This window comes from Temnothorax longispinosus, chromosome 8 (assembly GCF_030848805.1).
Source record: "Temnothorax longispinosus isolate EJ_2023e chromosome 8, Tlon_JGU_v1, whole genome shotgun sequence".
Classification (NCBI taxonomy): Eukaryota; Metazoa; Arthropoda; class Insecta; order Hymenoptera; family Formicidae; genus Temnothorax; species Temnothorax longispinosus.
The window spans coordinates 20263665-20290894 of record NC_092365.1 but is presented as its reverse complement, the minus strand read 5'-3'; the positions used below and the strand labels follow the sequence as shown (position 1 = coordinate 20290894).

Sequence of the window (27230 nt, the reverse complement as noted above, 5' to 3'; positions counted from 1 at the left end):
GATAAACACCGTCCTAACAGCGCTCGCAATTGCGCTTGTTATACCGGGTAATTTTCGGATGCCTTAGTACTATCGCGACGCGGACGCTTTATCTTTCCTAATGGCTGTTATCGTTCTCTGCCGCTTATCGTATTCGATGTTAGGGATTCTTACCGAGAGTCGTAGCGCGGTAAACTCGGAAAGTGCTTACATCAGCGGCATTATTAACGCGAGCGTCCATTAAAACGGCAGACGTTGTAGCTATATAAGCACGCGAGCTTGCGATTTTCCGTTTGGAATTTTGTTCGACTGCACTGTAATTCTCACGGGAAACCGGTTATAGGTGCATTAGCGTTCCAAATAAAGAGGAATGCGAGAACATTGGAAAGCTCATTGCGACGGCGCGGCGCGCGCTGACGAGTTCGAGCAGTTTTTGTGTCGGCGCAATTTTATCAAGCCTTCGGTTGAACATTTCACGCCAGATTTCTGCGCGTTAAAATTTCCCGCCTTTACGGCCTCGCGTATATAGTATCTTCGCATACGATATTAAAATTGCAGTATGCAAATGAGACGAAGCGGACGTATCAGTAGGCAAAGAAAAAAAAAGAATTATATCAAGCCTCAGCGCACAATTTATTTTCTTCCGAAGGAGATATGCATTAACAACGATATATATCCTCAAATCCTCTCTTTTCTGCAAATTTGTTCATTCAACCATTTCGTATGCGCATTATTCAATATTCGAACGCGCGGCAAATCGAGTTGGCAAATCACGGAAGATTGAGATTTGGGACGCACGGCTAGTTCTCGAGCCGCGTAATCTAGATGATAACGTGCAGATTAAGTCCGACGCCGAAATACCGAGAGTTAATCGCATTCACGGGACACGCAGCGTCCCAGAAGCGTATAATTATCGCGCCCAAGCGTTTAACATCGAACTGACTGCCTCGGAGGGATTCCTATGGCAGTATACCGAGGATCCTAATTTCTCAGGGGCCAACGTTAAAATACATCCTAATTCGCTGACTCGTGGATACTGTGAAATGAGTTTCGTCTCCAGTTTGCCTCTCCTCCACCTTATACCGCTATATCTATATTACCGAGCTTGATAATACTTTTCATTGTGGTAAAATGAAAGATTTTGTTACTCGATAATCAGGAAGAAAGGTTTTAACCGAAGAGACTAAATCTTTTCTGGTGATACGACAAGTCTAAATATGAACATTTTGTTCGCGGGGAATAATACTTTTTATTATAATAAAATAAAAGATTTTGTTACTCGGTAATCATCCAACAAGAAAGGTTGAAAACGAAGAAACTAAGTCTTTTCTGTAATATGACGAGACAAAATACGAACGTTTTATTCGCGGGAAAATGGAAATAAGATTAAAGGATCGAAAGGGATATAGCGTCGAGCTGCCAACTACAGACAAACCGATCGTTAACTATAATGGTTGAAATACACGGGTGTAACCGCTATACTCATGCATTTGGCGACAGCTTTGCGTGTGACCGCTATCATTTAATATCTCGTTAACGTTGTCGCACGTGGAGACGCTTGATCGCGCGCGCCAAATAACAACCATCTATTAACGCGGCGCCGATTACATGCACGGGCGTTACAGTGCTCGTACCAGCAGCAATGCGAATTATCAATCAGTCACTTCTATCGGCATCTATTAATTAACAATAACAAGATTAACGAAAGCGGATTTTCTCCTAATCAACAAACTCATTATTCGCATTGTTCCGATTTATTTAAGTGCTCCTCTCAGAATTTATCTCTTTGTTATTACTACGCGTATTAATTAATTTTCTTCGTTGATTGCCAGTCACTAGCAGCACTCTACAACTGCCGGCAATCGATGAAAGTAAGTATATTCACGTAATAAAAGCGCGATATAATCAAATTATCGCGCTCATTATACTCGGTTAAAATTACGTTAATATGATTTTACTCTTCAACTTGCCGTGATGGGTACGCACATACAAAATGTCTCTGAACTCGCGGATCTCGGGAAAATCTAACTTTGAAAGTTAGAAAATTAATAACGTCGCTGTACGTTTTTTAAGCTTGAACGCTTTCAGTGATATTGCACGTCATCGAATTTGTCTGGACAATACTTTACCTTATATATCATCAAAATATGTTTAAAAATACAATATTCCATTAAAATAATAAAAATCATTTAAATATATTTATATTATATTTCATATATAATTTCATCTTTAGTAGACGTAGATTATTTTAAATGTTTTATTATAGATAAAATATTTTATTTTATTTATGTTTTAATAGTTATACTAAGATGAATTTGATGACATATGATATATCGTTATTTAATTATCTAATAAGTCAAAAATAGTACAAAGATATTGTTAATCTTCTGATTCTTAAAATTATTCTTTTTGAGAAAGTAAAGTATAATAAAAATTTTGTTCTGTCTTCTCAAATGACTTCTAAACAAAAAATCATATCCTTTTCAGGTGCACCATTAAAGGTTGTATATTAAAAACGTCTTGTATACATATTGCGATGTATCTTTCTATTTTACCTCATATGGACAAAAATTGAGAATTCCTAATGCAATAAGTGCAGGAATTAAAGCAGGGGTTAAAGCAGTTCGGGCTGCATGCAAGCGGAAGTACTTTCCCGCAAATGCAAACAGCAACCGCAGAGTCTCTCTCCACTGACTGAGAGTTCACCACGCGTATGATATATATAGCTGCGCGTATTTGTTAAACTGCAAAAGTTGCGTATGTAAATTGAGTCTTCTCTCGTGGCGATAGCTGTGTCGTTCGGAACTAGCGTGATTTTGTCGTGGCGTCGCGCATCTGGCCCCCGTCGACTCTCCGGAATCTTCCATAAATAAATGCATGAGCGCGCACGCATATGTACGAGATGCGAATATGATGCATACACGTGTAAACGAGTAGGATATATCGCGCATTCCTAACTCGTTCGTTCGTGGATTGATAGCGTTGTCGGTAGAAACGCGTCCGTGTAATGGTTGAACGGTGCCGCGACGATTACCTACCTTTTTGTCCATATTCTATTTTTTTTCGCATTAAAAACGCATGTGCATACACAAACTACATTTTTTCCTCGTATTGAATCACATGTACATATGCATATAGATATTCTTCTGTAAAGGGGTAGAAATATGTTTGCAAAGAGAGTCCCGCGTACAGAGAATTGTTTTGCATTTTAGCTTGATTTTTACTCTAGATTCCGTAAAGCGCATATGCGCGCATTTATCTGTAGCGTACGTAACGTTCACTATAGAAAATGCGTGCATATGCGCTTTACGGAACTCATGGCAATAAAATTAATTTAGCTTTACAACGTGACAATGTGGCAAACAATTGAAAAGATATACATATTTACTTTTAATAAAATTCATTGAAATATACGAATATATACGAATTAACAAAGTTATACATATCTTCAGATTATATACTCGGAATATTACATTTAAACATAGCTGAAACAATCAGTATGCATCTGTGCGAATGTACGGTACTCGCTTACGCTGTGAAACTACGATTGATTCTCGTGGGAGATGCAACTACACCGAGTGCATTGTTAATACTCTCCAAGGTATAAACGAAAACAATATGCAGAGAAACTACGAAGAACAATAGTCGGGGAGAATAATCGACCGTGATCGCTAGCATACTTCGCGAAGTAGATATGCCAGCTATTTATTACGAGAAGTGGGGGATTATGTTTCTCAATAATGAGAACACGAATATAAGTTATCAGGAGAGCACAAGATAAATTGGTACAAGGAAGATGAATAACTGATGACACAGCAATAAATTCAGATTTGATTCTACTTGCAACTAATTTTTGTGGTGTCTTTGTCTAGATATTCTACACATTTTTCTACATCGTACAATATTTTATACAATATAATAGAACATTTTGGAGATTAATTAAAGTAAAAATTCTTGATACAAAAATGTTGAGATCGTAAGTTTTCGAAATATAAGTGACAAAGTTAATTATTAATGTTGTATTTGTTATAGATTTTTATAGTATCGATAATATTTATAAATCAAGATCTCTAATTAATATATTGGTGACATATTATCGGAATTATTTTAATACGATATGTTAAAATTATATTTCGGGATTATATCGAGTATTTTTTATATAAATATAACTGAATTTTTTATGTAACTGAATATAAATAACTGATTAATTATTTCAGAGATAATTTATAAAATATTCTGTTTGCCGCGATGAAATATTTATTGATTCTTACTTCATTTTATTTTATTTTAAATGATACAAAGTGTAATTATCGATAGAAAAACTATAAAAGATTAAAATCAAGTTAGCACATTATAAGAATACACTCAATTAATAAGCATTAGCGTAATTTTTATTAAATGAATTAAGAAGAATATAACATGTATAGTTATAAAATATTTCTTATATTTTTATCTGCTTATAACACATATACATTAAAAAGATAAATATTTTTATTGCACTAATTTGTATACATTGAACTTTGGGAAAATTGAGCGAGACCAAACACGGACCACAAATTTTGCTTTAATAATATTTAAGAAAAGGAAAAAGGAAAATATAAAATTATAAGTCTAAATATTAACAATTTTTCTCTATCGTATTTTATTTTTATTTTATAAAAATAAATACTTCTGTTGAGAAATATTTGATATTTTATCAAATAGATTTTCTGTTCTCTTTATATTTATTTTTCTGTTCTCTTTAATACATTTATTTGTTTCACATATAGATATATACAAAAACCGTTTAAATGTCCATTTTCCTCTCCTCCATAAAATATGACCATTATTAAGATATTTAAATACAAATTTTATATTTTAAAACTGCACTCTATGTTATAATTTTATTTTATTTTTTTCTCTTTTTTTTATTTATTAATCTGAAATTGAAAGTTGAATCAGTTGAATATATTTGCCACGCTAAAAATGCTCAAGTAATATTATTAATTTATTATATCTTTGTGATGCTCTCAATTACGTATTATCTGAAAGGCTCATCTATATATAGTCTGATTATCCGAAAATGTAAGAGATAAAAATATGTATATTTTTATATCAAGGATAAAACTTTCAACAACAATAAATACACAAACAAAGGCAAGTAAGAGCTAGTTCGCAACGATGCATGGTCGGGCGACCATATATTTTTATATTTGTATATGGAGATAATTTCTTTTTTATAAAAAAATCCAGAGTTAAATATTAACGATTAAAATTAATCTATTTAATTCAAGATAATTTATTTTTTATTCTTAAAAACTTGATATTTATATGGAATCTACGTACATTTTAAATCTTATTTTGACACAAGAAGTCTTCACACACAGATCCACTACTCCAGATTAAAATAAAAAAACGTTTTTTTTGTTAGTCATGACTGATACATTGTGCAACAGCGGAGTTGCAGTAAACTACGTTGAACTACATATAAAATGCAAATATATCTGAATTAACACACACAGCGCATCAAAAATAATTAATATTTCAAAATATAATCGCGTACATGAAATAATAATAATAATAGACAATAAACAATAATAATTAATAAAATAATAAACAATTAATTGTTTATTATTTTATTAATTATTATTGTTACGTATTCCGTAAGCAACAAGCAAAATGATAATTAACGAATTACTCACCCCATATGGTTCCGCCGTCCATCGATATCTCTCAGACCTTCACTTCCCAAGTTCCTCCGTTGCGTTCAAACAACACTCACTCGCGAAATGACAGTTAATTATTGCGCATGTAGTAACTGCAGACTTACGACAACTACGCGCGACGTTTTAAAAACAACACTCTTGATTTTAATTCTATAACATAACACATACACTTTGCGGCGGAAAAATGACGTGGAGAAAGTACGCTTATACGCTATAAATCATAAACCACGCGAGATAGATATCTGTTTCGATAAATGCCGCGACACGATTCGCTCGTTATGGACGTTAACTATCCATAGTCGTTAATTGTAAAGAACGATCGTGTTTCGAGAAATGACGACACACAGAGCGGCAGGCGCCTGTCTATTCGAGCCTCAGCGTGTGAATGATAGCACACCGACCTTAATCCTATTTAATACTTTATCAAATAGATTTTCTGTTCTCTTTAAAGTAATTATTAATACATAATCGCGATGTGTTATACGACTCTACGTTACTGAAACGATTTGATCCGACGATTTGTACATCACTCCCGCTCTCTCAAACAGAAAATAACAGAAAATACGTTTAAATCACAGCGAGAAAGCTGCACGGATGCTACAAATAAAAAAAAAAGGATTATCGCAATGAAACAGTAACTGCTTTAATGAACGATTGTCGACCTGATATTTAGCTGATCAACAAGAATAGTAATTGGTAGATAGGAAAACGACAACGTTCACTTGTCGCGACCATGTTACGAGGAATAATATTGCCGTGTAACAGGCGACATCAAGCTTGAAATTTGTGGAAAACAAGTATCGAGCTGTTTTCCACAGACAATCGCATGTGCGTAAACAAAAAATCGCCGCGTTGCTGCATATCAAGGCACGTTATCATATGCGCAATGAAACTCGCGGCATTGCATTGCCACAGCGATATTATTTCTCCTAAATGTGATGGACACGAGTAAACGTTACTGTTTCTCATGTACAAGTGACAATTACCGTCCAACTCGATCAATTAACTGCGTATCAAGGCAATCATTTCAGTCAAAGCAGGTATTCCGTGTAATTTATTTATTTGTTATTGGAATTCAAGAGATTCGAATCGGTAGATAGTGATGCGAGCAATTTCTCGTGTCGCGATATTATCTCTCGTAACATGGTAGCGACGAAGTGAACGCTATCGTTTCTTATCTACAGCAACAATTCATTTTCCTCTTAATTAAAAATCGCGTATGTTGATTCCTCTTAATTAAAAAATTTGTAACTTGCATTTTTCTCGATATTTCTATTTTCGAATTTCGACTCTAATCTCTAAGATACATTATTAAAATATCATATGGTAAATGTAGGGCATTCTATAAGTATATTCGTATACTGAAAATGGTTAATTTAAATAGTATTTGAGAAAGACTGTATAATACGTGCAGTAAATTTAAGTGATTAACCGTGTAATAATTAGTAGACTTTCCAAAGTTTGTTACATTTTAACGAAATAAAATTCAAAGTTGGAAGCAAAAAGGGCGTTAATATGGTTAAATTAAAAATTAATAAACTTTTAACGTTTAACATGAGTTTTAATTCCATTTAAGTTCTATTAGCCACACCTGGTTGGCTTTAACGGAATACTAGAGAAGGCAACTTTCTTTATTATAGCTTCGCGTCGAAAGTAACAGATAATTAATATTCTCGGCGGGAAATACGCGGAACACGTGATTAGATGCGAATAGCGCATATGAGGCGAATTTTGCAGCGGCGCATACAAGATGTAATTGGATCAGAATTGAATGCCGAGTTTCTGATACATGATGCAATACCGCCGATATTGACGTATGAGTTTTCCGCTCACGCAGTGAGTAGCATTTGTGTGGTATTAACGTCAAAATGAAATATAACAAAAATATATATATAGGTAACCGACGCGAATTTCCGCGATGATGTTTTTCTGGTCATACCGGGAGCAGCTTGGCGCACCGCACGGCGACGCGCATTAGATCTTTTCATGGTGCAACGACTTCAGGCAAAGCTTTTAGCTCGCCAGGCTGATTTACGAAATGGCAGAAGGCCCTTTCCAGCAACGTTTCACGTCGCTCGTCTCGCGGTTGGCCGGCGGCGTTGTTCTCGACCGATGCAGCAACCGGGCTCTCTCTCTCTCTCCCCGCGACTACTACCTCGTTTTTCTCGGTTTCGCTCCGGTAAATAACGTCGGAGTAGGTTTGGGCGCGGTGAGAAAAATTAATGCCCGCCGCGGGCCTAGTGGCTCTTGAAGCTTTGCTGGATGGTTAGTAATGGCATTACCGTGCTACAGGCTGCGCCATATTATGCAACCGTCTCCGCGGTATACATTGAACGAAACTTGGTGGTGTAAAACTGCGAAGCGAATTTTGTTAATACGCAACGTTGCGCATATTGTCGATAAAATCCAATGGCGCATTATTTTCTTGGCCGATAAATTTATTTCCGAGAGGTTTTTTCTTTTTTATTAAAATTTTGAAGCATATTTAATTTTAATAATATTACGCGATACCGATTTAATTATGTTATTAACTGGTATGTGCTCAATCAAGCGATATTACAAGCTTGATGCTATTATTTATATTCATTGTATCGACGGCTTAATACGCTTGTACTACATAATATTATATTTGTATTATTCATGTAAATTTATGCATCTGATGCACGCAATCGCGTACATCAGCTATTTCTTGATACTTTATTCATTTTGACGTATAATGAACATTTTGACCGCCCATAATAAGGATTTTGTAATTAATCTGCATTTATAATTTTGTTCAATGCCTCTGAACGAGTAAGGATGAAAAAAAATTTGTCAAATAGTTTGATTAAATTCGTAAGAGGAACGAACGAACGAAAAAGAGATCTGTACTGTATACGCGTGACGTGGAGACCGATTGTGGAAAGCGATGCGCGTACAGCCAATTTTTAAGATTCATGGCTTGGGGCGGTCGGTGGAGTTCCGATTTGGCGTCTTTAGAGCGTCGACGAGGTGGATGCGTGTGGATCGGTACGATGCTTTGGGACGGGAGGAGAGCTCGGCGGATGCTCGACGAATAGACGAGAAGAAGAAAGTAGGAAATAGGAGGAAAAGCTGAATGCCGTGCGCACCACGCGCAGTGTCATTCGCGAAGATAGTGCCTTCTATTACCGAACTTTTAAAGGCGTCTTTTGAGCAATATTGTCTTCGCGGTGCAAGATAGAATGCCACCATTTCGCTTCCTGCCTTCCTCGCAGCTTTCGCCGTTTCAGCCTTCGTCCCCTCACGTTGCATTTCTCCCCGTTTGCTCCTCGTTGCGGCACATTCGCGAGACAAATGGATAAGATCGTTCCAGAGGAACGTCATAATCTCAACTCTACTGCAGATGAGACTTTTTAAGTATATTATAGAATTTATTAAAAAACTTGCGAATTAATTGTTTCTCTCAACATCTTGTTTTCAAGGCATCTCTCATTCGGCACAGTAATTAAACATAAGACATCTTTTAGCGATAGAGTTCCACAAATCAAATTTCCATTAGGGGGATCGAATTTAGGTTAATAAAATAAACTATAACGTTAAATTACAATAACAGGATTGTGCCGTATTTACCACCGTATTTACTAAAAGGGATTTCGGTAAGCAGCTCGAGTTGCACTCAGCACTTTGGAAAATGTTACATTACCCACATGTTAGATTACCTCATAGAAGTGACCTGACCTAAAACGTGACTCAAACAAGGGTTTATTCCCAGCAAAATTGCATTGCACTTGTAAGGTGTTTGTTCCGTGCTTAGTTTTATCCTTTAACATATATATGCGCTTCTGAGTGATTCGTATACGAAAAATGCGCGTGCCTGAGATAGAGAACAAGAAAATCTTTTCGGGGGGATTTATTCTCTCTGAGATGAAAGTCTACATATATTATTTCAACTTGATCTTTCTATTTCTTCTTACGGCTTTTCCCCGATTCTCTCACGCATTTGCTTGTTGTGACGATTTGTAAATGTAAAAGCTATATTGGAAAAGTGAGGGATTTTTAATCAAAACATTTCTCTTCGACTGTTATAGTTTTATATTATTACAACGACGGTTTTCTTAGCTATTGATTACGATGTTCTCGGGAATATCCGGAATATAGATAATCGTACAGTTAATGACCTCGACTTCGTTCAACACGACACCGATCATTTCCTAGTAGGTGATAAAGGTTACGTCCTATTGAGATAAACGCGTCGTTCCCTGAATGCTGATCTTATCACAATCACGTGCGCTACAATGGAAATAAGAGTTAAATCGCTAAGGGCGAGAGCGTATTTTCGTTCTTCTTCTTATTGGCTCAAGCGGAGGTTGTCCTCCTGCTTATCGAGGATTTATCCTCTGAATGTGTGCGAGCCATCGATTCCTCTTCCTTACTGTAGTAAGGTTAAATCGAGCATCCCTCGTGAGCGCTGTCACGCCACTACCCTTCTCTACCAAATACGACTTTTATTTTATCCCGAAGCATTTTTCTTCCATACTCGCGTCGTCCCATGGAGACGAAAAACAGATACGGCGTCTCAAGAGGTGATAGAGTTTATCAAGACATCTCTTTGTTTCCGCTAGAAAACTATCTTGTATCGCGCCTGGTTTATCTCCGATATACCTACATTTTGTTCGTCGTCGGCGAAAATTACGCAAATCAAATGCAAATGCGGGCTTACGCCAGACTGATACTTATCAGTCTGATCATTAGGATCAATTAATTAAAAGAAACGACGGCGATTGTAACAGGTTGCGTCTCGGATCGGGCAGTGTGCGTCCATCGTCTATACGTATCCTGATACCGTATACGCGTATAGCGTATCAATCCCCTGTATATATATCTCTCACTGGGCGATACATCCTACGCGGCAGCTACGGGAATTACGACCCTTTGGGGGTTGATAATTCTGTCTGTCCGCGTGCGGAGTTCAGACGATGGATGCTTCATTGCAGAGAGCTGTACACCGTTCTTGAATCTAACTCGGTATGAGCGCAAGTGCCCCTGAAATTTATGTTCCTATTGGGAATGATCGTTTCTCTTGCATCGTTACGTTTGCAGCGTGCATTCGCGCGACCCGAATGGGGCATTGACAGTTTCCTTTGTGCAACTGGCACTCACCTTATCTCTCTTGGTCCATTCGTTCGCTCTTGCAGTTACGAAAAGCAGTCTTTAAGCACTTTCGTGAAGTAAACGTGCGTGAATGCTACTCGTAAAATTGCAGTTACGACACAGACGTACGGCGAGTCGTACGGCAGTGCGTTTCTACTTTGACGTTTTCTAATGTCAACCACGGGTGTTGCGCAAGATGCATTAATACCTAAGTGTGTAAATTCCTTTCATCTTCTTTCACAATCAGAATTATTAATAAGCAGGTTGTAAAGAATTCTGCCTGCAACTAGAAAAATACCGGTGATATATTTCCGTGATATTAAACCCGAGAGAGATTGTGCTGACAGTAACAATTTATTTGTTTTGTAATTTTATAAAGTAGGTTATTGAAAATGCGTAATAAAATCGCGGAATGATCGGTGATTGAATTTTTGAAATGTTTCCAATCTTTATAAAAAAAATATAACGATTTATTGGAGGAGACATTGTTTCACTAATTTTATCTTTTTACTGATTGATTGTAATTAATATCGTTAATACATTGTTATTGATAAAAGGATTTATTGTGATTTTGTTGGAAGCCTCAGTATGAGCTTTAATTAGTGCCGACATAACGATAATGCGATATAATATTTGTTGAAATACCAATTGTTTGAGGTTCTAATTAATATTTGTGATATATGTATATATGGCGAAATGTAGTTAACAGAGTTGCTTCTCCATCAATTTGACGGTATTATATCCAAACAGTAGGTTGGACTTAACTAAGATAAGATTTAAAAGTTAATAATTTCTGCTCGTTAAATCTATCCGTCTTGTTCGCGCGACGTGAGACAAAGATTGGTTCATCAAACGTAATGATCGGAAAATAAATCATGCTGAAGCAAAATAGCTCGAGATCCGGATAACATGAGTAATGCTGCAGTATCACGCAGGGAATCGTGCGTTTCGAGCGATAAACCGAATTCAATTTGCAGTTCGCATCAGCAGTTCGCCTCGCTGATGTACTCGACTTCGGGGTGCGGAGGCAGATGCATTTTCGCCGTGCCGACGTCGGTATGTTCGCCTGAGCGTCAGGAATAGAGCCCTGGAATTTAGATTAACGATCGTGCGTGACTTCAAAATTACCGTTGATCCCGGTATCCGGCGCGCTCTTCTCTATTTTTCTACGTCTTCCCCCACTGCGTTTTCCATTTCTCCGTCGTTTTGCACTGTTCCGTTCTCTCGGCGCGCGGGAAGATGTCGAGTAAGTTGCGCGTCGTTATCCGCCTTACTGCGAAAATTAGAACCGTCGTTAATGGATAGACGAAGCGGGAAAAATGCTGGGTAGCTAAGAGCGCTTGGAGAATTTGCTAAGGAGCTGTAAAATGCACACGATAAACACGAATATTATAGCGCTACCAGAAGTTTATCTCTGTGTTCTCTGCATACTTATACTACTGCTTAGCTGTGCGCTTTATTTTACCTTATATTCCTTAAATTACGCGACTTTCTTCACGTAATTACGTGACTTGCGTAAGATACGAAAAGATGTGAGTGTATGAAATAATTTCATGAGCTACGTAAATTACTTTTTTTTATAATTTCATTATAAACATATTAAAAATGGATTCTTGCTTATTATTCTAGCACCCTGATGAGATAATCCATCGTGCGATACGCTTCTTGTGTAAAATTTCCTTGAATATTCTCAATTTTTCTCCTCACACACGTCTTTACGAGTTTCTCTTGCACTGTGTCGAGTCGCGTTCAGAAATGAAATGCATAAGGAGGAGCGATGCGCCTCATTTACAATTCCGTTGGGTCATATCGACACGTACGACGCCAAGATATTTTCTATTACCTCCTCGGCTTGTAAACTAACATTGTGTTAGTCCCGCGTGTATAACAAACAGGTCGCGCACAGCTAGACGCGCGCACAGCTGCAAAAGATAGAAGCGTGTGCAGAAACGTAGGGCGTAACACAAGCTGTCGTCGCGAGGAAAAATTTGAAACGAGGTGTGCGGTATAAACAGAGGAACGAAGACGACGAGAACCGCGGGATAATAGCTGAGAGACTTGGCTTCATACGGAACACGACCCAGATCTTTCGCGATGTAGCGACTACGCGACAAATCACTGTCCAAAATCGCGAAATCTTTTTACTAACTTTATTGCAGTCTAGTTCATTTCGTTTCACGATTCTCGAAGCTCGATCTGACAATAAGAAGGATTAATTCTCAGATACGATCAATGACATTAGAATTTAACATTATGTTATTTATTTTTAATATTAAATTTAATATTAAAAATAAATTAAATATTAAATTTAATATTGATTTTTAAATATTAATTAGAGACAGAAAGTTTGAAATTAATAATTTACACTTTATTTGAATTATTTTCCATGTGTCTGTATCTTGTTGTTTGTGCTACTTTAAAGTAGACGCGATTATTTCTGTTTGACATTTGCTCTGTCATATTGATCGATGCATCCCTGTCTTCTTCAACTACTTCTACCTGTTATATCATGATATATTATGCTGGCCCATAAAGACCACCAGCTTTATACATTGATCGATAATGTCTTATTTCCGTACGCTACCTTGATGACTTCCGGCACGTCGGAAGTTACAAAGTATCGCGTCACTTACTCGCTCTGTCAGATGCAATCGACGCTTTATCGCCACTCGCTAGTGTAACTAGATAAGTGTAAGAACAACGAACTATTTTACAAGAGTATCACTTACAATGGACGCACTTTTATTGATAAAAAGGAATTTTAAGCAACTTTTGAGAATATTTCAATTTTAATTGTATATATCTCCGTTTCCTCTTTTCTTTTTCTAATGAAAGAACTAAAATATCGGATTTATGGAAAGTTATAAACAATTTAGTTGCAAAAACAGTTAATAATTTACCTTTGAAAATATGTTTATATAACGTTTCAAGAAGAGTCTGTAAAAAAATTGTTAAATATTTTTATCAGTTTCTCGGATATAAAAGTTTTTCAGTCGATTATATCTGAAATCGAAAATTATCGTTGTGTAGAGCTCCACCATGTGTGTTATCGCGAAACGTGGCGTTTCGCTAATCCGGCGACTTTTTACAAAGTGTCTGGAATCTGTATATGAAATGGCGTATATTCGCGATAAACGTTACAGCGACGTCGGGATAATCTCGCGCATGACAGTACCGACAGTAAAACGCACACGGTACGCGAATGCGAGTTTCGTCGGAATGAAGAAGAACGACGAGAGTCCGTCGCGTTGCATCGTCGAGCACGCGAATTAGGCAAATTTATACGAAACCCATAAATCCTTAATTATTTTCTAGCCGCGCAGCGTCCCGTAAGCGTGCCGGAATTTGCGATTCAAATTGCAGGCCTCGCTATTAAATCGCCCTCCACAAGCAAGCCCGCCTTCTCTTTGCTAATATTTACCCTTGCCTTTCTCGCGAGTTGCCCGTTGTCGAGACAAGCTCGAGGGTTACCAAGCGGCGGAAGATGACCCCACGAGTTATACTTAAGTGCCGCCTTTCGGTCTGCTATCGGCAAATAGGTGGTTTTAAGAAGCTTGTTTCATCAAGGGCCAAATTCTTTCCATTTCAAGAGCTAAATTCCTTCCTCCCCCCCTCTCTCTCTCATGGAATTCGCGTGTTAGCTGTCTGCTGAGCAAAGAAGGAAAAAAGGGGATGAAGTGGAATTTCTCATCTCCAATACTTTACGATTCATCAACGTGCGTATCCGACATGTATTTTTTTTCATTCGTATCTTCTGTTGACACTGGAGATTTTTTGCAATAATATTTTCCTTGCGTACAGATTATTGTTTTTTACACGCTGCGTTTTTAAAGCAATATACACAATATTATTTTGATTATAAAGAACTTTTTAGAGAACTTTATAATATTGTTGTATAAAACCGTAACATTTATGGGTGAGAGGGTAGTTTTTAGCAAATTTGATTAAAAGCGTCTTTTTATTCTTTCATAAGAAAAAATTATACAGATACGCTTCTTTTTACAACGAATTTGATATTAAAGTTTTATCCTCTCCTCCATAGCGGTTTATCCTGCGTTTCATCGAGAGTTATCGTTATGCTTTCGTTTTCGCCAGCACGGCTTTAACGGGTGAGTTATGTCGCGTCAACTAGCCGGTAATAGTTTCACCCAGACGGCACACTAGCCGACGTAAGCCGTTTCGATATAAGACCGCGTTTTATCACTGAAAGTCTATTATTGCGACTCATCCCTTCCGACCATTCTTCCACGGCGCTTGGTATGTAGGAGGGCAGAAACTATGCATTACTTGCATAATTTTAAATTTATACCCCGAGGCAAGGCGTAGGGCTGGCACGGCTTACTCTAAGCAATATCACGGAGAACTCTGGGGAAAAGTAGAACCTGGTACCACGAAAGAACCTCGCTCGGGTATAGAGACTGGCGGGCGGGACAAAGTGTCATCAACGTTGACTCTTCCACTTATCGTAACTCTGCACCGTAGAAAGATACTTTCGTGGGATTTCGTCGTATGAAGTTGCGTTCCATTTCCACGGAACCCTTCGGAATCGCGGGATCAAGTTTTAATGAGGCGTCCTCTATCGCCGTACTTACATCGCGTCCAGTCGTTCGGAATCCGCGCAAATTGCGCGAGCACTTGAAAATTTTTAAGTCCGCGACCCCACGGTTATTTATTCAAGAGTTTCTCGACGGAATTTTTTTCGTGAAATTTTACCGATCCCTTGTGTCAACAAACGTATTTATATTATTTATTACGTCGGGTTTAACACGATATTCTTGATTTCTTCGTTCATTCGGGTGCAATCGATTAACTTAAATGCTAATGAATAAAATTATTTTATTCATTCGCGAATTTATCTTTGTTACGTAGTAAATTAGTAGATGCACTTAATCGATAAACGTGAAAGGCTAGTGCGCGGTATTAATCAACAAGAGTCAGGAAATGTCTGCCGCTGGTTACTCGTTAGTTACTCGTATACCGTCAGGGTGATCGACGATGCGTGATTAAACTAATGCAGTAATTGCAATTTCATTTAATTCGTAGTGGGCCGATCAGTTTTCACGAATAGACGATATTTTTTGCCGTGAGATGAATTAGACAAGTCGACTTAACGCTATCTTAAAATTTAATTTGATTAACATGGATTAGCATTCGATTAGCTTGCAGTTTTTAAATTGCTACTATACAGTGCGTAATAAAAAGACATCAGTAATAAAAAAAATCAGTTTGTGACGGATACATTTATTGACATTAAGATCGATAATGTCACTCCTTTCGCAAGAAATTATTGCAATTCTTTACAATAAATTTCAGAATATTTCATTTTACTGATTGCGTTTTCGTAATACTAATTCTGGACGGAGATACACGGATACAGTTTCCATGACTAGTCAAAGTATTATTTGCAAGCGTAAATAGTATTCCGCGAGAATGCGCTTGGCTTATTTTCCAATAATATTCGGTTTCGTGCACATCGCATTTTACGCTCTCATTTACCCGAGGTTTCTGCGCACTTCCAATACAGTGGATTATTCGTCACGCTATCAGCAATCGATTACCCCCTGCGTATGAATGGCACTTAGTCATCTCCTGTGTAATTTGCGTCTAATTAAATGCAGGAACGCTACTGCGATGATTGGTAGATCGGGATTAAATAGTAGTTTATATTAAATATTCCCCTCGTGTAATACGCTACTTTATTCTACGTCATTTTATTCTACTCCGTAAATTGCTTTTACGATAGCGATAATATATTACGCTGTTTGTGTAAACATATAAAGTTAATTTATAATCTGAGAATTAGAGAATTACTAATTCGCACACACGCGCAATTACCTACGCAACACTTGACACACACAATAGCGCGCCTAGATAAATCACTTAACGTCTAAGGTGTTGACCCAAGTATGTGACAGATCGCAGCAGCTTAGTAACGTTCGGCACAGGTCAAGCGCGTTGCATTGTTAGGTGCATACAATGGAATGATAAACAATGGATTGTTATCATATGCGATTGAACCGGGCTAAGCTGCACGTTATTATCGATTCGAATGGGATGCATTATTTTCGCATCGGGATTCCATATATTAGCGCGGTACGTCTATTTTCGTAAGAGATCGCCCTTTGTTCAACCATATCGCTGCCTTCTGTGTTTCATGTGACAATGAAATACCTCACGCTTGTTATATAAGATTTATCGATATTATTTGAGCCATAGATATTACGTAAGAAAGCTCCGCAAGTATCGTCTTCCAGATATTAATTTTCAAATTGTTACGTTATATTAATCATTACTGTTACGTTATATTAATTATTCCTGTTACGTTATATTAACCCTCCGCTACACCTATGGGGCTTTACAGCCCCAAACGAAATTCTTTTCTTGTGTTTTTTCGTGAAGAGAAGGAGACGGTGTTTGGTATCTCCTCCCCCCCTCCCTAAAAAAAGTTGACAGAGAGGTTTCGCTGCCGCGGTGACGCCGGTTTCCATGAGTTTCCATGAGTTTCCGGGTTCAATGAGTGTTCGAGCAACGACCCGGCAAACTTAAGTGCTCTAATAAAGGGCTGGTTGTTCCAACCTGTTGGTAAACTAACTAATAGTTAAATCATATATATGTCTTTGTTTTTCCTTTAAATTAGACAAATATAGACATATGATTTAACTATTAGTTAGCTTACCAATAGGTTGGAATAACCGGCCCTGAACAGATGTGTGACGGAGGGTTAATGATATATGTTATATATTATTGCGAACGACGAAGCGAAATACGTTTATTATACGCACATATGCGTGCGCGAGAGATGTTTCCGATTAAGCTTCAATTTCCTCTTATCGGATAAAGAAAGTGGCGGCTTTGCTTGATGGGTGCTATACCATCCGATCTTTGGGTCGGTTAAATTCGCCGGGACTTTTTTTTTCGTTCGCTAAAACATCAGCCAACCGTATCTAGATAACGGTAAGCTTTAGAAACGATCGATAAAGTCATCTCCTTTTCTTACCGGGTTCTCTCAGAGACTCGGAATAGGAATTTATATGTTCTCCCATAAAACGCAACCTATCTGCCTTCTTCCGCGGCTTGTCTCTCGCTTTTATTCTTTTGCTTTCGTGCTTTTTTCTTTTTCTTTGTATTCCTATAGTATTTCCTAGTTTGCCTACGCGCTTAAAGTACATTTCTCCACATTTAGAGAGACGCATCCGTGGAGTTTTAATTTATGGAGAATAAAACGGTATTATTGTAACGGTAGATAATATCTACTGAACTTGTCACGATACATTACAGTTATTTATGGTTATTATGGTTCTGGTAATTCGTAGTGTATTGTTAAGCTGTTTTCTTAAGAGATTAGATTGGCTGAAGTTGACATTAATAAAGAAAAACTTGGAAAAAAGCTTTAGCATGTATATGTGTATATATATACATATACATATACATATACACGCGGAAGAACAGAAAGGATGAGCGGATAAAAAGAATAAGTTAAAGACTCCGAAGTAGAATAAATCAATAAAGGAGGGGTTTTTGCCTATCAGGGTCGAAGGATCGATTCCATCGCTCGCAGTTAAGCGTTATTATCCTTGAGCCGCTGAATCCCCGCGGTTTACTGAATACTACGTTTAAGTAAAGCTTGCCTCTCTGATCCGAGAAATGGCACTCCGAACAATCCACCGTTTGCCCGCGATCGTGCATTCTCGCCAATTGAGACCATCGTTCGAACTGAACGACGAAAGGCGATCGAGAATTCGTATTTACGACCACGTCGAAACGTACATCGACACGCAATATATCCGTTAATGTTACGTGCAAGGACACACAGCAGACACCAGATCCCGCGAAGCGTGAAATCGAGATGACTGGCGAACCAATCAGTTAACTAGACCGAGTCCAGAGTAGACTAATGAAGATATACCTCGTGCGTGCGTTCAACGGCGCGTAAAACGCATCGCGGAGAACGAGGATCGGCCGCGGAAAAAATAGTGAATTTTCCACGAAAATCGGAGAAGAAGAATCGTTGAACGTCACTCGCGCGAACGTAATTATTTGGTCTGGTTTCTTTCGCGTATACGAGCCCCGGCGCGGGCGCGCGATCGTCGCAACGTGATGCAGCCATCTGTAATAACCGAAGCGTAAAATTCCAATAAAAATCGGACGATGACTTGTTTGATATAGCGGGTAACGGACGAAGTATGGTTAAGATTATCTGTTTGATTAACGGTGCTGTTAAAACGCGCGGAGATCACGCGTACGGGATTTATAACGTCGACGTAAAAATTGCAGAACGAATCGAACGCCGGACGAGTCGCGTGTACGAACGCGGATTCAAAATACGCTCGGAAAGGGGATAAAAAAAAGGATCCATCGCGCGCGTTGCACATGAACGTGTAATAAGCGCATTTATAGTTTTATCGGGGAAAAAGTGTAGGATAATATTGACGATAAATATGGCTTTGGCAATCGTCGCGGACGTCGTGGATTTGAGACGTTATTGTTCCGCCAACAGTAACGATTCTCGGATTTGAATTCATTGTTTCAAAGAGCCAGTTACAGCGGATTTTCACGAGCAATATATTATCTGTTATTATTGCAGCCCCACTCGAAGCCACAATGGCCGGCTTTGCGCGCTCTGATCTCCATATTTTAATTAAAAGCTCTTGACGCTGGATACGTACGTCTCACCTGGACAGAGAAGTCAATTCGCAGTATCACACCACTTTCGTAATGTAGTTGTATGTTAATTCGCAGCTGACGGTAATTTAGAATACGCCATTTCATACCATGAAAACGTGCGTCGCTAACGAACGGTCTTCCTTTTAGTCTAATCTATACATATAACGCGGAGTAATTCTTGTATTATCGCTTAAACGAACAATAATATTATTAATATTATAAGATATACGTATATTACAGATAATTAAAATGTGCCGATAACGCATCTATATTTTATAACATTATTTTGTAAGTGACCAGGCGCACCAGACACGTAAATATATGAGCGTAGATTGAGATGCACTCGCTTGACATTACGCTGACGCATTTGTTCTATGTTCAAACAAACGCATTTAATTAGATACGCTTTTTTTCTGACGTCCACGAAGGACATTAATTCTGTCGTGCAGTCACGTTCGTTCCTGTCCCGCGGCTAAACAGAGCAATTTGTCTGTCCATTATCGCGCGGCGTAACACAAAGGCGAGAGGCAACTAACTTCGGTATTGGACATCGAACACGCGATGGCACGCGATGTAACCGACGAGTATATACATATATATTGTATATATATATGTACATATACATACATCGGCAAAGGGACAGGTGAATGGAGAGAAAACGAAGTAAAAAGATAGCGCGCGGGCGGAGAGATAGGCAGAGGCGTAAAAGGAGAAAACAGTAGTAGAGATGGGAACAAAAACGTTGGAGAGGATTATTTTAGGGTGATGCGGTTCGAATCCCAACGTTCGGGCCCGGGGAGCAACGTTGGAACCGGTGGTTTATACCCGCTGTAAAATGCGACGGGAATGTTCCCTTCCTCCCTATGCGAAAATAGTGGTGGTCGTAAGACTACCGCGCGGCTGCGGATGGTGAAGCGCCAGCGATGTGGCGGCGAAGCCGCTACGCGCTACGGCGACGGCATATGCCGTATAACGGCGCCGCTTCACTCGTATATCAACAACGTGATTCCCATGCATACTGCTCACAATCTCGTCGCCCGTGGGGAGGGTTCGGAGGATGCATATGCATACACGCGTGACCCCGGGTCCTCCGCGTGCATATGTACCCCCCGGTTGTTTCTCCCGGGGGACACGTGTGTGTCTCCGCTTTCCGCCCGGACGCACGTGTGCGCCCTGCTCCTGATGCCCGCCTCGCGTTTGTCACGCTCCTAAATTCATGTTTCGAGGTCGCGCTACGTCGCGCACGTGTCACTCGAGGGGGTTGATAGGAAAAGACAGTTTCCGCCGTTTTCACCGTATCCAGTGCACTGTGTAGCCGTTCGCTATATACAACCAAAATGTCTCGCTACGCTCACTGGGCTCGAGCCGTGAACAGGTTGCATTGATTTAATGAACTGCATTAAGATAATTAAGATATCAAACGTATCTTGAAACACATCTAATTGACACTTGATTTACTAAGGAAATATCATACTTGAGAAATCTTTCTTAATTAGAAATTAGTCGACTATCACGGTCTTTGAAGATTTGCAAAGAAATAATTTTCAAAGGTATCACCAATTAATTAATTGAGCCTTTATTAACGATTCATTAATTGTGCTTCGTTGAAATTCATTAAATTATTTCTTCAATCGGCGCGCAATATAACTATAATAAAATGTAAAATACAAATTGAATGAGAAACTTAAATTACATATAATTTCGAATGGCGATATTGCTTACTCGTTCCTCGCGGCGTCTTAGATCGCGTTAACGTTTCAATGATTTCTGATAACGTGCACCCGGAACGACGTATGCGGGCAAGATATATTCGCGAGAAGGAAGGTAAAAGTTAGACGCGTAAACTTGAGATTGGTTGCTTGCCGCGGTCTCCCTATAGGAAATCCTGATACATCGCAAGTTTCACGTCAAACTTTCCGAGGAACGCTACTTGGCTCCGCTCGCGCGAGGTATCCTTTAGTTTTTCCGGTTTCTTTCGCACGCTACACCACGTATCTTGCGTTTCTTTCGCGCGTTACGTGTATACCACGTTTTCCTCGCCCGTGCAGGTAATTTTGTCGAGCATGTCGTATGGCTCTTCGTAAACCACGTACCAACGATGAGTTTCGTGTTCAAAGTGCTTGTTTGTAATTGCACGCGGCCGTTTGTGGGTGCACAAGGGACGCACGCTCGGCCCGCTCGGGACGTGAACAGTGAAATACAAAGGACACCCCGTAAAACGTAGCGTTAATCTCATTGTTTCATCGTATCATCGCTGTGTTATAAATTACCTCAAGTCAATTATCGCGATAATCTTTTGATGAAAGAGAGTTTAAGCCGTAAGAAACTACTTTGAGACACATCCATAGATGTATGATATATTAAGCTTCATTAAGGACTTTGAATAATTAATTAATGTACAGGAAATACACGACATATTTGGTATTTACGTTAAACCGGATTTAGATTAAGCGAGTGAGCGCGAACATGGAATCATGATGGCGTTTGCACTCAGCAAGTAGCTCGTTTATGTCTGTTCGTTTGTTTGATCTAGATCCTTTATGTCCAAACGCTCTTTTTCAGCTTTAATCAAGAAGTGTCTGATACATCGTCGGATTAATTTCAAAAAATTTTGAGAAGAGTATTATTAAATCGTGGTCAGATAAAAAAAAAACAATCTGGTATTTTCTCGACACACATTTCACGAGCAAATTCAAATCTGTTCCACGTTAAAATATGAAATGAATTTTATATAATTACATAAGAGCAGAGTAAACGCGAGTAAATGTACAATAAATTTTTTTTATTTGCTCACACAATATATACGTAGGTATATTTACTTTTAATTTCAAAGTTCGTGATTTATATCAATGTTTCAATTTAATACAGTCATATACATATATACACACACACACACTATACATATATATTTTTTTGTAGTTAAATTATATTATATATATAGTTATATATAATTTAAGTACAAAATTACTATAACTTGACTATTAAATTACAAAACTTTTCCACGTTGGTGGAAATATTGCCTGAAGTTCAAGAGTGCATTTACTGCTGGCGATATTATTATTTCAATTTCGTAGCAGCGAAACGTTTCTAGAAAGTTGCGAGTGGAAGAGATTGGCGTTGACTAAAGAATACGTTGAATTTAAATAATCTAAATATCCCTCATAGCGTATTCCTTTGATTCGGTTAAATTTCTTTCGCCTAGAACTCCTGCTGACAGGATTCCGCGGGGTTAAAAGCAGCGAGAGATAGTAACGCGGACGTTTCTTTTTGCGCTGCGTAAAAACAGTGTGGAGAAAGAGCAAAGAGCATATAGCGACGCCGCGAGTCACACGAAAGAAAGCAACTCTCAAAGGACGCGTGCTACAAGTCACCCTCAAAGGATGTATCCGGAGTATACCGACCGCAAGGGAGACACGAGACTGGGTAACTCGATAAATAAAAAAGCAAAAATGGATAAATCGGGAACGAGCCGGCCAAACACGGCTCCTGTTTCCGTTATAAAAAAAAAAAAAAAAAAAATCTCGGCTAAGCTTTGTCCTTGGTTGTTTCAGTCTGCTTTAACGGGTTGTCTTTTGTTTCCCAACGGGCGTCCCGAGTTTCATAGTGGGAAAAAAGAGGATAGGAAAGCGGTTAGTAATGACGAGGAGCACAATAGCGGATAGTTAACGCACAGATGCGTCGGTTGGGCGGGTGGGTGGTCGAACGGGACGCTTGTTGGTGCTATAACGACGCGCGAGAGTTGTCCGAGTGATACAGAATGGCGAGCGACATTGGGTCGCGAGCGAAGCGTTGAATTGTAAAGAAGAAAGGAGACGGAGATCAGTTAGTGGCCTTCATTTCGGTGCAAATGGAGTTTTTCCTAAATGGACGTTTCGAAAGTTTGCCGCTGTCAGGCATTGTTTGGCCGGCCGCGGCGGGCGGCAGAAGGACGAGGGAGGAACGGGACGCGAGAGCGAATGCAATGCGGAATCAGTCTGCCAAGGCTTTGATTAGCTGGCGTCACGAGGTCAAAGGCTCCCTCGATTGTTCGCCTCGTATTTATAGTTGGTTCGTTCGTTTTTCTCATATGCAATTGTCGCTCTCCTGTTCCTTGTCTTTTCCGTATCTTTCGTCTCTTCGTCTTCTTCTCCCTTTTCGTTCATTCCTCTTCACATTAGGATCGTATTGCTTTTCGTAGAGAAATATAAAAAAGGCGAATTCTGTTTTAATATAACTTTACATGTGTTGCTTATCTTGTGATTTTATTTAAAAATTTGTTGATAATTATAATCTAACAAAAATCGTTCTAAAAATTGTTCCTCCTACTATTCTTTATTGATCCTTTCTTTTTTAACTTCAATTTTGACTTTTTTCACCTTATTTTTCCTTGCATCAAGGCGAACTATTGTTGATTCAGCTCCACCGTACAGTTGATTATAGATAGCCCACGTCACCGTTTGTTTGCGCTGAAACTCTTATCTTGGAAAAAACTTACTTAAGATAAACACAATTAATCGTGCACTTATTATCTATAATATATGTCAGCTACTTGAATAAAAATTGTCGAATAAAGACGTGTTATGAAAAGACATGTAATGAGAAAACAATTCTGCCCATAATTTCGTGATATACCAAGATTATTACAAAACTGTTGTTCACTTTCCATTTTATTTACCTACCCTTGGAAATAGATGTTTCGCGTCGAACACGAAAATCCCTAAACGAGATAAATTTCGGAGGCTCAATCGGACGTATATATCGGGTACGTGATCGAAACACGAGCGACGGACACTAAAAGGAAAAGCAACGATTTCCCGTTGCTTTACGACAGTAATTAAGCGCGACTTCGCTTCCGAAACCGCAACTAATGCTTGCCTCCGTTCGATCCCGAAGCTTCATTTGCTTGCGCGTCCAATGACGCGCCGTGCCACTTTGATCTCGAGTTGAGTACTTATACGAAAGTGAGATCGCTCAATCTACCTGCGCGTTAGCGTTTATTTACCATCGAATCATCAATTCACTGGAACGCGTTTCCCGAATAAGTTGAAAAGCACTACCAAATATAGCAGTTTTACTGGGTTCGATTTAAAAAATCACCGTATGTGTGTGTGTGTGTGTGTGGGTGGTGCGTACGCGCGCGCGCATGCGTTTCGTAATTTCGTTTACGTTCGCGTTATAATTAAATCCAATCGTTCCTTTATTAAGGTATGCATACGAAATTACCTAGTTTCATAAATTTCTGTGCAGTGCCGAAGGTGGAAATAGTGGATGAGCATGGCGCTACGGCTGGTGACAAGTTCTACAAAGCGGGTAGTACAATAGAGCTGAAGTGTGTAGTCAGCAATATACCGCAACCTACAGGCTATGTCACGTGGCGGCACGGATCTCGTACGTTAAATTACGACACGACTCGTGGTGGCATCAGGTAAGCAATAGTAGACATAATATTTTGGTACTGCGACATCTTAAACAATGCAGTCGGCAATATACCAATTTGTATTGAGGAAAGCATCGGCTTTGATCCATATGTGTACATATAGTTCGTCATTACGTTATATATTACGTCTATTTGACGTGCAGCATAACAGCAGTGCGCTTAAATATAGCTAGTTAACATTCTGGTAATTCGGTCGAGGACTCGATGGTTTATGCAACCTGCATAAGCGGGCATTCTAATTGCCTCGATAAAGAATGGTACGTTCGGTGAATTTTGAAAGGCTTCTATTAAAGTTCTAGGGCGACGGTCAACAATTGCGGCGGCTTCTGGCCGTGTGTGACCTAATTGGTTATAGATATAACAACATTCATGAATTTCAAATAGCGTTTCAAACAGCATTTGATGTTGTCGGTTTCGTAGAACGATTTTTCAATCAGCGGTTCATCGATAAAAACAATATCGATTTTTTTCTCAGACATAGCGCAATATTGTCCCTTTGTCTTATATTATTTGATGCACCCGCTTCGTTTATTTTAGTTATAATCGGTTAGGTCATATTACATATTTGACAGTTTACGCGATAATAATAGTGATACTTGAAAAATCTATGAGACATTAGTAACAATAATATATCGTGATCGATATTGAGCCTGAAAGAAAAAAATGCGAGGCACCAGGTGAACTGTTGACAGTTTAATCACCCTTGAAAACGCTTCAATTATAGTGGACCGATGCACATAATGAACGAGCTCATTGCTTGTGCCAAACGCAGGAAACGGGCTTTGAATAAAACATACAAAACTTTTAATTAGAAATCGGGTAACAGGTACGATTAGCAGAAATTAGACCAATCAATTGAAATTAGCTGCGGAATTTTAAAACAATTAAAAAACGTCTGTATAAATTATTTTTTTATTTTTTTTTTTAATAAAATCGGCATGGAATATTTGATGAAATAAAAAATAAATTAATAGTGAATTTATTTTTTCAAGTTATTAATTTAAAATCTAAAATATTTGACCAATGTTATTTCAATATCTTTTTTCAATGTAAACAATTAAATTGTTACAACAAAAATCAGAATGAACATTTATGCATTAGATCTGCGCCCGGGAAGATATTACATGTACATTTTGTCATTTTTAATAACATTGATCTTTTTATAGAATTTTATATTTTTGAAATTTGCGAAAATATTAGGCGATTCGAGCAGGGCTTTTCTAAAAATTTTGAATACAATTACATCTATATACAAAAATTACGTCTATAAATTACGTAGGCAAATTATAAGATATTTTTCTCGTCGTTAATAATATTAATTTTTTTATAAATTTTGGGTAAGATTGCATTTATAAATTAAAAGTCTATAATATAAATGTTACGTGGGCGGTTCGTAAGACGCAACAATTTTGTTTTTATTTTGGTCGGATCGATATGGCATAATGCGGGACAGCACGTAGAATGCGTATGCATGCGTAATTTATTGAGAGCACATTCTATTACCCTTTGATTGTCCCCGTGAAGCGTTTTGCGAGATTCGTTAAATCGAACACATCAAATGCAGTGCTGCAAATGAACGACATTCGATCACGCCGTCGCGTCGTCTATCGTGATTACTGGTTCACTCCAGTGAATCCATATTATAATGGCATGCATCGGCTTGATGAACCATTATGAAAAGACTGTATCATCGTATCTTGCAAGTTGCTCTCGATATAAAATTTTCGCAGGTATATTCCGTGGATCATATACGCATACAGAGAGAAAGAGAGAGAGAGAGAGAGAGAGAAGAGAGAGAGAGAGAGAGAGAGAGAGAGAGAGAGAGAGAGAGAGAGAGAGAGAGAGAGAGAGAGAGAGAGAGGAGGAATAATCAAACTTCATGCTATTTATGATCTTATACATAATCTTCGTGATATAACCGTAATTGTTGGCTAAATTTATTATTTTACTATGCCTTCCGACGTAGGAAAGTCTCTGTTTATCATTCCAGGGTATAAGAGTAAAATATATCAAACGAAGAAAAATGGAGTGTTGAGCCGTAATAAGGTGTTGGTGTTCATATATTCTATACTTAAGTAAAGAAATAACGAATTGTAATGTACATACTGTACATATACATTTATTTTAACTTAATAGACTGCGCGTCGCAAATTTGGAATGAGGGAGGTTCCAGGTTCGAATCCTGGCTGAGGTAATATTTTTCGCAATAAATTCTTTACAGTTTTTTAAACAATTAAATCGCGTCGATTTAATTCCGGGAAGGGAAGGGTATTAATGTTCCAAGATAGCTGTGTTTCAAGTCCGACAAATTTGCGGCGCGCAGTCTATTAAGTTGGAATAAATGTATATGTACA

At 38.4% G+C, this 27230-nt stretch overlaps 1 protein-coding gene across 6 annotated transcripts in view; it reads left to right on the top strand.

Annotated features, from left to right (window-relative positions):
- LOC139817527 (zwei Ig domain protein zig-8) overlaps positions 1-27230 on the top strand; it is a 129284-nt gene that overhangs the window by 66202 nt on the left and 35852 nt on the right. For all 6 annotated transcript variants that reach the window (XM_071785694.1, XM_071785698.1, XM_071785696.1 and 3 more), the window contains one exon: positions 24687-24864. In XM_071785694.1, the coding sequence (XP_071641795.1) occupies positions 24687-24864 (178 nt within the window). The remainder of the gene's footprint in view (positions 1-24686; positions 24865-27230) is intronic.